Consider the following 15,243-nt stretch of genomic DNA (forward strand, 5'->3'; position numbering starts at 1 on the left):
GCTTCAAGAGGTTTTTCTCCAGGTTCTCCAATTTCCTTTCTCCTCGAGAACCAACATTTCTAAATTTCAATTCAATCGGATGCAGGACCTCCAGGGCTGAAAACCACTTTCATGTAAGTTGAGCTTCCGGGGTAAATATCATATCATTGGGACTGCTGTTAGAGACATGTAATTTCCATGCAATCTCCATGTTGTATTACAGAGTCACACAATTACCATTAAAGTAATGGAGAACAGGATCTAGTGAAGTGTATTTTCATGACCTGTAATTTTTGTTTTGATTTGCAGGCATTGATAAATGCTTGGGAAACTGACCAAAGAGTGAAAGCTCTTAAGATCGCTATCCAGGTTTGTATCCAGAGGGTACAGTGTATAATGATATTTTTTGAATGAATATGGTGAGAAAGTTGTCAGTCAAAAGAGTCTCAAAAAGGAAGTGAAAAGATTGATTTTAGTCATCTGATTCATTTACACACAACAAGATCTTTTAGATCTTATAACCGCACCTTGAAAATTTATCTGTTTTCTTACCACTATAGTCGCAACGTAGTGCACATTCCAAAGTAGTCCTTGTGGATTCAGTGGTGACTATAGACACAAAATCACCTGATCAATCTGTTGCACAACTGACAACAATGACTGCACGCAAACGTATTGCATCATCACTTATAGCCGTTATGAAATCTCCGATTGCACCATCAGTCGTAGCCGTTGTAAAATCTCCGATGACGTAATGGTCTTTTAATTAATCTGGAACTTTCTTTGGGATATGTGTGGGTATGAACGATACGATAAGAACACTATTAACACCTTACAGCTTTCTTTGTTAAAAGTCACGATTAAATTTAATTGGTTTTTTACGAGAATAAAGGCCTAAAAAAGTAGTTACATAAGTCACATAATTATTCAAGAATTACGTTATCCATGGCTATCTTTAGTTCGGTGGTTATTTCCCTACCAATGAAAGTTGCATGCAGCGGCGACACATTCTGTGAATGATGTAATGGCTTTTTGTGTATTCAATACTCGCTTCAAATCGAGCTAAGCTCTTCAATAACACAAAATGGCAATATATTTTGTACTAAATAACGAGTGGTATTCATAAAATTTTAAGAACATTAACGTTGTAACAGCTTTTGGCAAATAAACATCATAAGTTGCATGATTCGAGGTTCCACTGACTACATGGCCGAGTGGAAGATTAGGACTGGTCACAGACAAAACTAAAAAAAATAAATTTAGAGTACTTTCTTTGAGAAGTATTATTGATTTGATGTTATTGCAGTGTGCGAAGCTTCTTTCTGATGTGTCTGTGATTCAGTTCTATCCCAGCAAATTTGTTCTCATCACTGATATATTGGATACCTTTGGTAAGTTTAGGTGAAAGATGTGGTGTTGATAAATGTGTCATCATTTATGGAAGCGAAATGCATAAACACCTTGTTTAATTTTCTTTTATTGCTCTACTCCAGGAGGTAAACTTTTCTCTGACCTTTGAGTTTTCCCTCTAATCAAAAACCAATAGCTGATTCAATTTGACCTGCATTACCCGTACAATGTTGACTTGAAGTCTCTCCAATTAGTCACTTGTACTAGGCCACTTGTACTAGGCCATATAACCTTAAACCCTGAAGGCTTATTATCACATGATTTATTTGTTGCAGGCAAGCTTGTGTATGAAAGAATATTCCGTAAATCCAGCACGTTTTCTCCAGGCAGTAACATACCCACCATGCTTCCTGGTAAATGCAACCTCTGATAAAAACATACATGTAACTCTTATTTATTATAACAGTTGCCATTGTCTGGAACCCTGATTGAAAACTTTCAAAAACTCATTAACAATTCATGAGCCTAACAGCCTATCAAAACATCGATAAAACGTCACATGTATGAGCTTTATATCCTGATAAAACACTCCTCGTTAATATTCTTTACATAAAGAAATACTAATAAGGCGTAGCTTGTTTTTCTTGTATGCTAATATTTATCTGTAACAAATGAAACCATTGTTTTGAGTCCAGACGGACACGCTCTTTGTGGAGTGTTTTTGAAGCCATTCAAAAAAACTCACAGCACGTGTTTTATCGGGTCTAAAAACACTCGGCTACCCTCATGTTTTTAAACCCCGATAAAACACTGCTGCTCGTTTTTTAAACATTACGTAAACTGTGCCACTTGAAAGCATTTTGAATCTTCATAGACTCCCATTTAAAAATTGATTTGACTATTGTAGAATCAGTAACATCCAAAAGGGATGATGAACAATTTTAGGTAATATTTCTCTTTACTTGTTGCATGCTCTGTTGGTGTGCATGGTGTAAGTAGGTGTAAGTGGCTGAAATTTGGAAGCTCAGTCAAGTAGTTTTTATTTTCAATTATTTTTTTTGCAGAGAACTTTACACCAGACCAAGTTCCAGACTCTGCCAAGGAAACCTGCAGAAACTGGTTTTACAAAATTGCTTCAGTGCGTGAACTTATCCCTCGATTGTATCCTACACAATCCAAGTGCTAAACTTTCAAATTGCATCATTTTTTTAAGTTCAGTTTTATCAAAAGAAAGTTGCCTTAACGTATAATTTAAGTTATGTGGAGACTGCAATCCTGAAAAGCTACAATTTTCTGACCACTGGGTTAGTATTAAGCTTGTATATTGGTAAGAATTTCTGTAGATTTGATTTATGAAAAGGTAAAGAAAAATGTGTGTTGTTTGGCTTGCTCACCTGGTAGGATTATTAAAAACGTGCAAGTATGTCTGAAAGAGTCGTACACTGGCTATTAAGGTTTTTTCAACCAGTTAAGTTGACTAGTGAGTGATGGATGCAAGGCATTACTGGTTTAGAGGTGTGTTTTTAAAGAATATTAACAAATTTTGCCCTTTCTTTAGAGAGTTTTCTCAAGCACTTGTTCGCCTCACTAAAATAATACGAGGTATGGGTGACCCCCTTGTTGCTGTGTATGCAAGAACTTATATCTGTAGGGTAAGTTGTGCTATATTTTATCTTCTGTATAGTTGGGGTAGTGTGAAATGAAGAAATACTGACATAAACGTCCAGGCATTCACAGTGATCAAAGACTCCATTAGTGGCTCTGTTAACTAGACTCAGCTGGAATTCCAAATTTGAATAATTCAAATTGTCAGGCTTTGTTGAGAGGGAGCAATTACAGTTCATGCATCAAACTCAACACACAGTTTACAACATCTATTCTTGGACCCAGAGCACTCAGAATCAGACCACTGAGTTAGAACCTACCCTGAAAATTCTAGGTGTCACTTTGGACAAGAACCTGGCTTACACACCGCATGTTGACATTATGCTTAAAAAGGCATGTGCCAAAATTGCTGCATTACATAGAATAAAGCGTTTAGTTCCTTTAACTGTAATGATCGATTTGTACAAGGCTAATGTGTTACCACATTTCGAATACTGCTCTACACTTCTGTTCGGAATAATTATTGCGAACGTTTAATAAATAATAAACTTGAACGTGTTAAGAACTATTTCAATTTTGGGAAGTTCAGTTGCGTACGACGTCTGTCTTTCCATACCTCAATGAGCTCAGAGAAAATATGCACTGAACAATCACTGATAGTCTTTTTACAAAGTTTTAGGATGCAAGGTCCTAGTTACGTATAATTATTTCGATTTTTTTATATGCCAAGGGTTTCTAACTATTACCAACGGGATCGTGGAGTTTAACGTTTTACAACAATCTTATAATCTTTTTAGGACCAACTCTTTTTCTAATATTATTGAAGATATATGGAATAGTTTAATATCATTATCTACATGTACTAAATTTGCACAGTCTATATTACTACCTAATAAAAAAATGTAAAGGACAGTGCATGTCAATGTAAGAAATGTATCTTATAGTTTTGTTTCACTTTGTTTTTATTCTTAAACTGTAATCTTTTATCCAGTAGGTTTTTACTTAATTTAATTCTATTTTATTTTATGTAGTAAGTTAGTTGTAACATATTGGTTGAGCATTGAGCCCCTGGCTCTAGAGACTCGGCAGCCACTCCCCACATTATCTACAATAAATATAATTACTTACTTACAGTGTACTGTACTAATACTTACTTACTTATTTACTTACTTACTTACTTACTTACTTACTTACTTACCCACCCACCCATATTGGTGGATGAACCCTGGCTGCTCCTGTCATCATAAAGATGATCAATTCACTGATTTTGCAACAGTTTTAGTGTAACTAAAATAATCCATGGTCGCATACAGTCACACGTTGTAGGTTTTGTCCATGACATTCAATTGATTAAGTGAATTTCAGGTTATTAGAATCGAACTAGAGGCAGAGCCTGTATTTCTAGCTTTGAGCTTGCACTATCTTTTATGGATAAAGGCACATCATCAAAGGGTGCATGAAAATGTGATGCCAGAATCTTGTTCTTTGTTAGGTTGGTATTCTTGTAGCACCAGATGTCAGGGAACATTTGATTGAGAACTTGTTCAGCTTTATTGTTTGCTACAAACAGGTATTAGGGATAAAACTGTCCTTTTATCACATCTGTTATTCTAGCATCTTTCTGGTTGAAGCAACCACTCAAGCATCAAAACATGACTTTAGTTTAATTAACAGACGATGTTTAGTGTTGTTTATTGTGATGTATCATTACGTCATTGTCAAGTCTGGTTGATACATATGATAATACAGTAAATAAGCAGTTTTAGGTCAACGGAGGATGGAGAGAAGGGACCCCAGGCGTAGTGGGGATTACACTGACTCGCATCCCACCAATTTAGCCCTGGTTCGATTCTAGACTCGTGGACATAAATATTGTTGGTTCTTTACTATTTCCTCCGGGTTCTCCAGTTTCCCCATCTCCTCAAAAAACAACATCTCTAAATTCCAATTCAATCGGATGCAGGACCTCCCTGAAAACCACTTTATCTTGAGCTGAGCTTCCTGAGTGAATATCGTTAATAATTATAAACAGAAGACAAATAGGAGGGATACGGAATTGGACAAATTACAAAAAGAAGATTACCAAATTTATTGTTGCTTGAGCCGCTAAAGCTATGCCGGTATTAAAAATAATAATAAATTAAGCCCAAAGTTAGTACACGTTACCACATTGAATAAAAATAATGAGCTACAATTCAGCTAAAATTGACAAAGGACATGTTGAAGGGAATATATTAGAAAGTTAACGGATTATAAGACTTTTCTGAGAATGAAAGGGATCCTTTCAGCTATAGCAAGGTACCTAAAGTTACAAAATGCATCAAGTAGTTTTGTCTTGGCTATTTTCTTGGATGGATGCCATACAAATGATGGGGGGGGGGGGGGGGGGGGGTTATTGCTCTCAGTCTACTTTTCTCCTCTTGTTATATCTGCTATTTGTCTTAGCTTCAGAGTGACTCAGTCCAAAATATTCTTGCTGAACAACGACTTGGTGAGTTTGTGTAAAGATTCCAGTATTATTGTTCTTGTTGCAAAATTTCCCTCTAAGTTGAATGGCTTATTCCGGGAAGTTGCCCTTGACATTATTGTAATAACGAGTTGGCACAGAACACGTTTCTTGCAATTGCAAGCGGTAATGAAAATCATGATGGCGTTGGAAGCCAAGATCTCATTTACGCCGGAAAATAACAGTATATTTCTCTCTTTTAAAATTTAGAGATGCCACAGTACCTGCAGTTGTATCCGCCAGCATTGGACTGGATATTGCAGTGTATAGCACAGAAAAGTCCAGAGGTTAGTTATCTCACAGCTTGTGTGGTAGCCGGTGAAAAGACGGGGAATAGGAATCAAACGCGAGCGTTAATTCCGCGAGGCCTGCAATTATCTTTCTGCGTTGCTAGCCATCCGCCTGTCATGTTCCTTTCTCGCGCGTCTTGACTGAGGCTGACTGAGGCTGATGTTTCTTATTATAATAATAATAATAATAATAATAATAATAATAATAATAATAATAATAATAATAATACAAGAATAATAATAATACAAGAATAATAGTACAAGAATCTCACCCCGGAGCAGATTTACAAGTTTCACGAGAATGATAAAAAGCGCCTTTACTCGTCTAGAGTTCTTGAGGTAGAACGGGGCACGTTTACACCATTGGTCTTTACCACTACTGGAGGCATGTCTAACGAATGTCAACGTTACCATAGCCGTCTTGCTGAGCTACTGGCAGTGAAGAAACAGGAGAGTTACGCTTCCACTATCGCATGGATTAGGACTCGAGTCTCATTTGCCATTTTGAGATCTGCATTGGTTTGCCTGCGAGGCTCGCGTTCTAGGAGGAGAACTACCCCAAATATACAGGAGACTGATCTAGAACTAGAAGTCTCGGTCGCATGTAGATAGTTTTTGTTCTTCTGTAAATAGCGTTATCCTCTGACACTGAGTTTATGGCAAAGAGCGTCTTAACATTCTATAATATTGATTTATAATTTTTCTTTCCTTTAGTTTATCAAATGTATAATACTAAGAGTTGTTTAAATTTTTTTAATTTTTTTTTATTTTAATACACATGTTTATAGGAAACGAGAATTTTTTTTTAAAAAAATAACTATTATTGCTATTATTAGAATTAGTACTAGTATTTGTATCTCTATAAGCCTAATACTTGTTTTAGAGTTCTTTATTTGGTTTTTTCAGTGTGTGTATTTTTACTGATAATTTGAATTAAATTATTATTATGAATAAATAAAAAAAAAAAAATAAATAAATAAAAAAAAAATAAAAAAAAATAAAAAAATAAAAAAAAAATAAAAAATAAAATAGTTTATTGATATCCCTCTCGCAGCCTTAAGGCTGAATTACAAGGATGGTCAGTGACAATAACAGACATACAATACAAAGACAGTCAAATCGATAATTATATAAATATGATTAAAAGCACAACTGATCTTGATACTTAATGGTGCAGAAATCTGCAAACCGCTTTGTCTTAGGCACAAAGCGCACTGGAACACGTTCGCCTGAACGGAGGCAGTATGGCCTGTCAATTGTCAATTGAGTACAGGAGACGACAGACAGTCACGCTTGTCCGTAAGCTCTCCGTCTTTGCGAGTCAGGACCGACGATCGAAATGTCATCTTCTTAAATCTTCTTGTTGTGGTCAATTTACTTTTATCAGATACAGACGCAGCAACACATTTCCCTTAGACACTTGATAGCCACAATGAATGTTAAACGTAGTATTGCTTTCTTCTCACAGTCTACACTTACAGATATATTAAATCGCTGTAAGCAAGAATGTAACAGGTCAGTAAAAAAGAGTTGATACCTTTAGCTCCAGTTGTTGCATTTAAGCTGTCACATATATAATTTATGTTTTTGTTTCTAATTTCCTCAGTGCATTGCTGTTAAATTCAATTATCACGGCGTTTAAGCCTGAATACATTGCTGAAAGGTGAGTGAGTGTACCGTCTGAAAAGTTCCTGTACCGCCAGAAAGAGAAATGAGTTTAATGACATTCAAAAACTCAAAAACTTGAATGAATAATCGTTAATGTGGCTAATACGACATGGCAGCAAACTGGAATTGGGAGGCAAATTGACGTGGATTATTTTATTAGCGATTTTAATTTTTCTTCTCAAACCACTACGTATTCGATCTAGTCCACAACATTTAACAAGTTCTTGTCTGGCACTTTTTGAAATTTTGCGTTTTCTTAGGGCTCTGCAGTTTACTGAGTTGATCCGTAACTGTGAAGAAGCTGGATTTCCCAAGGTAAGTTGTTCGTTTCTTGTTTTTCTCTACACCGTCGTAAAGGTAATCTTTATATCTTCGCAATTCTTCTAATGTTTTAGGTTTTGTACTCGTGCCTAGAATTATTACCGTTTTAGGTTCAATGCTTGTTTTGTTTTTTTAGCATGATCTGTACAGGTCTCTAGGACAGAACTTAAGTCTGTGCGATCCACCAGAGGCACAAAGGCTACAGATTTTGAGTGAGGTAAATGCGCTTGCTGCCACTCCAGCCTGTTTCAAAGCGAATCTGAACACGAAATTATGGCAAGGGTTATTGGCAATTACTGTTATTACAGTTGAGAATTTACTTTTTTTCTCACAAGAAGAGAAACTACAGTTGTTGAAAACTACAGTTGTTGACTAGAAGCTGCCTCGCACATTTGGGATCGTTACTTCGTTTAACACATCCATATGGTATACAGTGCCTTGTCATACTTTCCACGATAACATTAGGCCAGACAAACCTTACATTACTCGAAAAAAAGCGAAGGAAACAGTCAAGAATCAAGAAATCACGCAGTTTGTCAATAAAAATTTCATTTTTTGACCCAAAAGCCTCGTTTTCGCCCCTTCCAAAACTAACACGGTCACCGCTTAGACGTGGGCTCAACTGTAATAACAGCTATTGGTTTTGTTTTGTTTTTTTCACAAATGAGACTCTCTTTGAAACCGAGGCTGATATCAATTTGATTTTCTAGGTCGGTAGACTGGTGCTTCAAAGCCTAGCTCTTCCTTCATATTAGTTCACTGGAAAAAATATCTGAGAATTCTGAACAGTGTTTCCTTTTTTTTTTTAAATTGAGGTTTGGAAAGTGGTGATGAAAATGAAAGATCCCGCGGTAAGTGTTGGAGTAACGAAGACGTAAATGTTAAGTGAACGAATTCAAAGAATTAATAATTGCATGTAACCCACCGTGTCGGTCGGAAGGCAACAAAGTGCTTTTATTTGATCTTGTGTTTCCTTTAAAACCCTTTAGGACTACATCAACTGTGCAGAAGCTTGGATAGAATATGTCTGTAAACACTTCAAGGTACGTACGCGGGTATGCTGATACGTGCGTTCTTTCTTGTTCATTTTTGTTAAATGAGATATCTCGGTGTTCACTACCAAATCGTGACCAACATTGCTTCTAGTGCTTGTCACATTCTCGAGAGCGAGGAAAAAATACCAACGCTTATGCACAAGTTGCTTTCATATGTATTGTCTTTATTCACAACTGCATTTTGCTTCATTTATCATTTTAAGAAACGAGAAGTGAACACGCTCATCGGAGATGTCATTAAGCACATGAGCCCTGACAGAGCGTTTGAACAACACTATCCGCAGGTATATGGTGTAGTTACGATCGGACTACTTTGGCTTTTTTTCTGCTAGAACATTTTAGTAAAGGTTAGGGTAGGGTTACTGATGTACGGTATTCCGCTGAGGACATCAAACGTAGACTTTGGATCCTGGTCCTCACAAGTGACGCAACCACAAACTGAAGCACAAGCATCATGCGCGTGCGCATTAACTTTTGTCTTTTGTCCCAGTAAAAGTAACTACTAATGATGAAAACGCCACTGAATTTGCGCGTCTTGCTTGCATTCATGCTTGCTTCTCTTGTGAGGACCAGGCGATATTTTATACTCGGTGGTATGGAAGGCCTTAGACGACACGAAGAAGAAAAGAAATTGAAGTGAGCGCGTTTTTAAAACAAATTATATTGGTTAGAGCATGATAGGTTTTAAGTAGAAATCAATTAAATGTGGAGGTTAAAATGACTTATGAGGGAAGTTTACTGAGCCAAGTCACAGCAATGAACTTTCTATTTCAACAGCTGCAATCCATCATGTCCAAAATACTGGAGCATATGCACGACTTCTCAGTTTTAGTTTCTATGGTACGTTGAAGATCAGTCTCATTACATATGGCAGACTCCAATCATTAAAATACATTTAGATTTAAGGATAAGGATAAGTGTAAGAAGTTAAATTAACACCACAACTTTTCGATCTCCCTGACATCATTTTCAAGTTACAAAAAAGAACTTTGAAGTGACTAATTTATACGAGTGTAGTGTGATCTGATAGAATTTAAAGTAAAGTGAAGAACTTAAAGTGATAAGTAAAATTGCCTGTGTACATGAAGAGGAGAAATTTCGGCGCTTGATGAATTACCTTTCGAATGTCAAAGGGCAAAAAGTTCGCGGTCTTTCAATTCAGAATAGATCACCAAATTTTATGCACCCGTGAAAAGCTATATTTAGAGATCATCAAGTTCATAGTACTGTGTGTATTCTTTGCAGAGGGGAGCAAACTAAGTAAAAGAAGGGTAACGTTTAAATTGCCCATGACAGAAAAGATGACAGGTTTAATCGCTTACACAGGTTGTGTACTTGTAGTCATTGATAGTACTTTCAGGTTCATTATATCAGCAAGTGGCACGGGTACGTGCGAGTGCTCTTAAGAGGTGAAGAGCCTTCGACCTTGCGATTACTCGGTCAAATCATCATTTGCTAATCCTGTATTTCGGCTTTAATTCCAGGACAAGTTCCTTCCTTTCTTGGACATGTTTCAGAAAGATACAATCAAAGTGGACGTGTGTAAATTAATCATGGAAGCCTTTGTAAAGTAAGAGAGACAGCTTTTACCGAGGATAACCGTGGGCATTGACCAATTATTGCGCATGGTAAATCGTTAGCATGTCCATGAAATATTGGACAAAAGTTGGCGCACTAGTAAGAGAACTCTCCTTCGATTAGCTTCTCGGGTTTTATTCACTGGCTATATTTGTAGGTTGAGTTTGTAAGTTCTTGTCCTTCATGCATTCGTGAGGGTTTTTAACGCCCGGGAGAACTCCGGTTTCCCCTTCTTCTCCAAAAATCAGCACTCCCTCCGTATTGTGTTCTCATCTAGTGCCTTTTGCGCTAAATGGATTTGACAACTTTAAAAAAAGTTGATTATTACCATTGTCAACATCATCATCATTACTAAATCCCTCGCTAAAACAAACGTTTTTTTCTTTTTCTTTAGTCGGATACTCATAGTATCTTTCACTAGATGCGTCGCTGATCAACAGCTACATGCGAATTGTCCAACAAAGACACAAAATGGGATGCAATCCGGTGCATGAAAATGTTACTTCTCTTTTGCAGACACCAGCACGAGCCAGCAAGCGACCCGGTTGTGGTGAATGCGCTATTGTTTGTTTCAAAAACAATGCATGACTCGGTTAAGTAAGTAAGGAAAACATTTACCCACAATTAACAGTCCTGGCACAAGACAAAGATAAAAAGCAACATAATCCCGGATTTTAGTGGGCTTATGCGAATTTGCAAGGGCATTAAGATTGAGTGTCTCTCAATTCAAGCAGCAATCGAAGACGTAATTGCGAGATATCCGGGTGCAATATATAGGTTAAGGTTTAAGGCCTTTCTCATACTGGGCAATAACTCGTGCATGACTCTAACAAGTGCATGACGTATGCAATGACGCTTCCAATAACGACTGACGAAATCAACGTGTTATGCGTGACGTACCCCAAGGCCATAATCAAGGGTGCTGATCACCAGTGATTCCAATCGCTATATAATTTTGGTTTGTGATTGTCTAATGAAGGAGTTCCGGAACTAACAAGTCAAACTAACGTTTAATTATTTTGTCAACAGCGCTTTAACTGTGATTGATGAAAAGAGGATTATCGGTCATCTGATTACTGGATTTCTAAGGAAGGTCGACAGCTCTGATTTTTTTACAAAAAATCTTGTCTCTTTATAACTATCAATCAGTCAAGAAACGCAAAATTGAATTGTGAAGAGCTGCCATACCCTTCTCATAAAGCGTATATTTTTTTCGGTTTTAGATCGATTTTGGGCGTGATTTTGAAAGACAGCTTGATTCGTATGTGGATGCTCGCTCGTCGTTTTCAAATCTGGAAACAGTTCTTGTAATGCTTGTGCAGGTAATGTAAAGATGGCAGACAATACTGGAAGCTACGTGACAATTATTTGATGAGGCATGATATCTAACAATAATCCTATGAACGGGCGTTGAGTATGAGATGATACCAAGGAGGATCGCTTATTGATAATTATAATTATCATTTACATTTATCAGTTCTAGGAAACCACCCACTCATTTTAATACATCACAAAGGACCAACACACTGGTGTTAAGGCCAAAATTTAATCTTCTGCACGTCGTTTCTTCCACTTTGCCTCCTATTAGCGTCACAATTCTTCTCATGGCCCAGGTTTTTATATTCATTGCGATAGCACGTAAATGGGTGTGGCAAGGAGGGGGGGGGAGGGGTGGTAGGGGATGAATACACGCCGGGTTTGGCCTTGGTATAACGACCCAGCTAAAAATATATTTCTATTGGCTACTTAAGCAGGTGCACTTTCATTGCAAAACTTCACATTCTTTTCTCTAATCAACTTGGTACTCTTTGATCACATGATTGTAAAATGGGCGTCTGCTTCACCATGTGTTGCTATCTTTCCAACAGAGTGTGAATTCGCTCGCTATGCGAACTCGTGAAGTTGTGAAGGGGAATCACACTCGGAAAACAGCGTCCTTCATAAGGGTAAGATTTTGAGAAGCGAGGGAATCCCACTGCATTTTGGTGATCTCGTCCAATTTAACTCCAAAAAATAGCGAAGAACCATAGTGTGACCACATATGAGTTTTAACCTTAATAACGTTAGATGTTTTTTGGCCTTCTTTGCTGACACTGTGTGAAGTGTTTATTTTGCCATTACTGCACTACCAAACACCAAACAAGACCTGGCCTGTTATATATGTTTTCATAATAAACACTTAATTGACTGGTCCCGAGGGAAACAGTTCATTTTTTTTCCCGAGAATTTCAACGTTTCACCCAAGGCATAGACGAGGGAAACATTGAGATTCGAGGGAAACAAAATGAACTGTTTCCCGAGGGACCATTCATTAAGTGGTTTGCTATATATCACAAAAAGAAAAACGTGCAACAGCAACCGCGGTCGTCGGTCAACATTTGCACTGTTGCCCTTTGACGTCATAGATTTTTGCACTGTTGCCCACTCAGAGACTTTTGGCGGGAAACAGTTTTAGTTTTAGATGTCATGTGACCTCAAAGTAACCAATGAGAGCGTGTGCTGCTGAGGGAAGAAATTCAGCTATATAACAAAGAAAATCGTGGCAAGGAGTCAGTTATGAACGATCTATAACCTTGAAACCTAATTTTTACTCCTTTGGCATACCGGAAAATGGTTTTGGGGTACCTTTTTTCCGCAAACAACTTCTTATACTCAACGGCCCATCCAATTTCTGCTTGTTCCTTTGATGAAGAATTTGCCGACTATCTTGAAAAAATTATCTGCCAAGAGCCTTTAATAATCGCTGGTGATTTTAACTTGCATGTTGAAAACTCTACCAATAATGATGCTTTGAAATCTATGGATCTCTTGGAATCCTTTGGGCTGAACAGACATATATTAGATTTAATTATAACTCGTTCATGAGGTGATATTCTTCATGATTCAACTGTTTTCTGATCACTCAGCTCTCGCCTGCCACAGCAAGGGACCTAGGCCTTCCATTTTTCCAAAGTCAATATCGTTCACTGAGGAAACTCAAGTCGGCTAATATATCTCTCTCTCCTCAGTCATTCTCCCTTCTAGTTTATGTACCTCTCCTTCAACTGACCTTGATGAACTCGCACTAAATTACAACTCTGTTCTCTCTAATCTGTTGGAGGCACACGCACCACTGAAAACCAAGACTATTTGACTGCGTCCTCGTGTTCCTTGGTATTCAGATGAGATTAAAACAAATAAAAGACTGAGGCGTAAACTTTTCAGGACTGCTAAAAATTACACCAACTTCCTTTGACTAATTTCTGTACCGATTTTCTAAACGAGAATTCATATAATGCTAGCAAAGTATTTCGTGCAGCGACAAAACTCTTGTTTAGAGAAAGAAAGTGGTCGTTTCCCGATTTTACTCGCTGATAACGTCGGTAACTTCTTCACACAGAAAAAATGGACTCAAGCCTATTGCCAATGGTCGTCACTTTGTAAATATATCACCTTGTTCTATACCTTCAAGGTTTACTAGATTTAAGCCTGTTACTGATCAGGAAGTTATTTGTCTGATCTCTACCTCAGTAAGGAAGTCGTGCAGCCTATATCCCATTCCTACTGCTCTTTTACTTCAATGTATTCACGTAGTGCTACCGACGATAACGCGCATGATCAACCTTTCGTTTGAACAAGGTTAATTCCCTGAATTATGGAAGGAAGCACTTGTACATCCTCGCGAGTTTCGCCTGAAAAGCTCCAACCAAGATATCTCGTTTGCTAACTTTTTCATTACATTACATTACTGCTGCCGTGGGCCGAGCCCACATAGCGCCAACACAAACGATCGCCACTCCTTGCGGTCCTGCGCTACCACTGTTGCCTCTTCGAAGGAAAGTTCAGAGTCTTGCAGGTCTCTCGACACCGTATCTTTCCAGCGCATGCGTTGCCTGCCTGGGCGACGGCGCCCTCGTAGTTCCCAGTGGAGCAAGCGGCGGGGCAAGCGAGTTTCGTGCATACGGGTGACATGTCCGAGCCATGTAAGACGTTTGTGTCGTAAGGTGTTAATGAGCGATTCTTCTTAGGCATCTGGTGTGAAACGCTGCAAGTCGTTTCTCTTTCTGGACGGTGGTGTTCCAGCTTTCTGAGCTATACAATAGAGTCGATAGTACTACTTCTTGGTAAATCACAGGTAGCCCTAGCTCGATATGAGCAGCTCTTTATATGATGACCTTTGCATTGTCACGTGACTCGAGCGATTTGCATATTTATATGGTTTGCATGGGGAAAATAACGATTGTTTCTGTGACTTATGAAAATGTAGCGATTTAAATAAAAATCGTTTTACCTTACTGTAGTTGAGTGTTTTTTTCCCTCCTGTGTGGTCTTTGAGCCGATTTACGGCCATTCCTGTTAGTTTTAGAGGAACCGGTTTGCTCCCTCTGTATATACTTACCAAGGCTGGGTACTCTCACGAAGCAGTCGATCCGATCCGCCGAAGGAAAACGGCCGTAAATTCTCCCCGGCTCCAGCAGCTCCAGTCGCCTCGAAATTCCGGGTAGAGCACGGACAATAGTTAATTTTTCCTTCCGTGGTCTTTGCTTGGCGTCGAATCTTCACAGAGGCCGAATAAAACGTCGGCAATCTCTGAAAACTTCGCGTTACTCCAACGGTGAAAAGTTAGCTTAGCGACCCGGCCTGAGACTCCAATTACTTCCACTCCTGACGCGATGCAGGCATGTATCTGCGAAATTTAGAAGTGGTTGGTTCAGAATAAAATGAAGATGAATGATGACAAGACCCAGTTGCTACTTATTGGAACTCGTTAGCAACTTGCTAAACAGTCAGTGGACCACCTTTCTGTTGGAAACTTCACTATTACACCCGCTATTTCTGTCAAAAACCTTGGGAGATGGATAGACTCTAAACTATCCTTGGAGACGCAAATCAATAAGACCTGTCAATCTTC

The 15,243-nt window shown here is 38.2% G+C and overlaps 1 protein-coding gene across 1 annotated transcript in view; it reads left to right on the plus strand.

Moving 5' to 3' along the window:
- The window catches only part of LOC138059529 (VPS35 endosomal protein-sorting factor-like), a 30,569-nt gene that overhangs the window by 6,132 nt on the left and 9,194 nt on the right, over nucleotides 1-15,243 (plus strand). Inside the window, exons 8-29 of the mRNA XM_068905174.1 lie at nucleotides 289-348; nucleotides 1,286-1,370; nucleotides 1,665-1,742; nucleotides 2,394-2,490; nucleotides 2,586-2,633; nucleotides 2,888-2,981; nucleotides 4,427-4,504; nucleotides 5,380-5,425; nucleotides 5,651-5,727; nucleotides 7,199-7,245; nucleotides 7,337-7,393; nucleotides 7,659-7,713; nucleotides 7,856-7,936; nucleotides 8,535-8,570; nucleotides 8,709-8,762; nucleotides 8,978-9,058; nucleotides 9,552-9,614; nucleotides 10,259-10,344; nucleotides 10,869-10,949; nucleotides 11,382-11,445; nucleotides 11,576-11,674; nucleotides 12,221-12,298. Of these exons, the coding sequence (XP_068761275.1) occupies nucleotides 289-348; nucleotides 1,286-1,370; nucleotides 1,665-1,742; nucleotides 2,394-2,490; nucleotides 2,586-2,633; nucleotides 2,888-2,981; nucleotides 4,427-4,504; nucleotides 5,380-5,425; nucleotides 5,651-5,727; nucleotides 7,199-7,245; nucleotides 7,337-7,393; nucleotides 7,659-7,713; nucleotides 7,856-7,936; nucleotides 8,535-8,570; nucleotides 8,709-8,762; nucleotides 8,978-9,058; nucleotides 9,552-9,614; nucleotides 10,259-10,344; nucleotides 10,869-10,949; nucleotides 11,382-11,445; nucleotides 11,576-11,674; nucleotides 12,221-12,298 (1,545 nt within the window). The remainder of the gene's footprint in view (nucleotides 1-288; nucleotides 349-1,285; nucleotides 1,371-1,664; nucleotides 1,743-2,393; nucleotides 2,491-2,585; nucleotides 2,634-2,887; nucleotides 2,982-4,426; nucleotides 4,505-5,379; nucleotides 5,426-5,650; nucleotides 5,728-7,198; nucleotides 7,246-7,336; nucleotides 7,394-7,658; nucleotides 7,714-7,855; nucleotides 7,937-8,534; nucleotides 8,571-8,708; nucleotides 8,763-8,977; nucleotides 9,059-9,551; nucleotides 9,615-10,258; nucleotides 10,345-10,868; nucleotides 10,950-11,381; nucleotides 11,446-11,575; nucleotides 11,675-12,220; nucleotides 12,299-15,243) is intronic.

This window comes from Montipora capricornis, chromosome 8 (assembly GCF_036669925.1).
Source record: "Montipora capricornis isolate CH-2021 chromosome 8, ASM3666992v2, whole genome shotgun sequence".
Classification (NCBI taxonomy): domain Eukaryota; kingdom Metazoa; phylum Cnidaria; class Anthozoa; order Scleractinia; family Acroporidae; genus Montipora; species Montipora capricornis.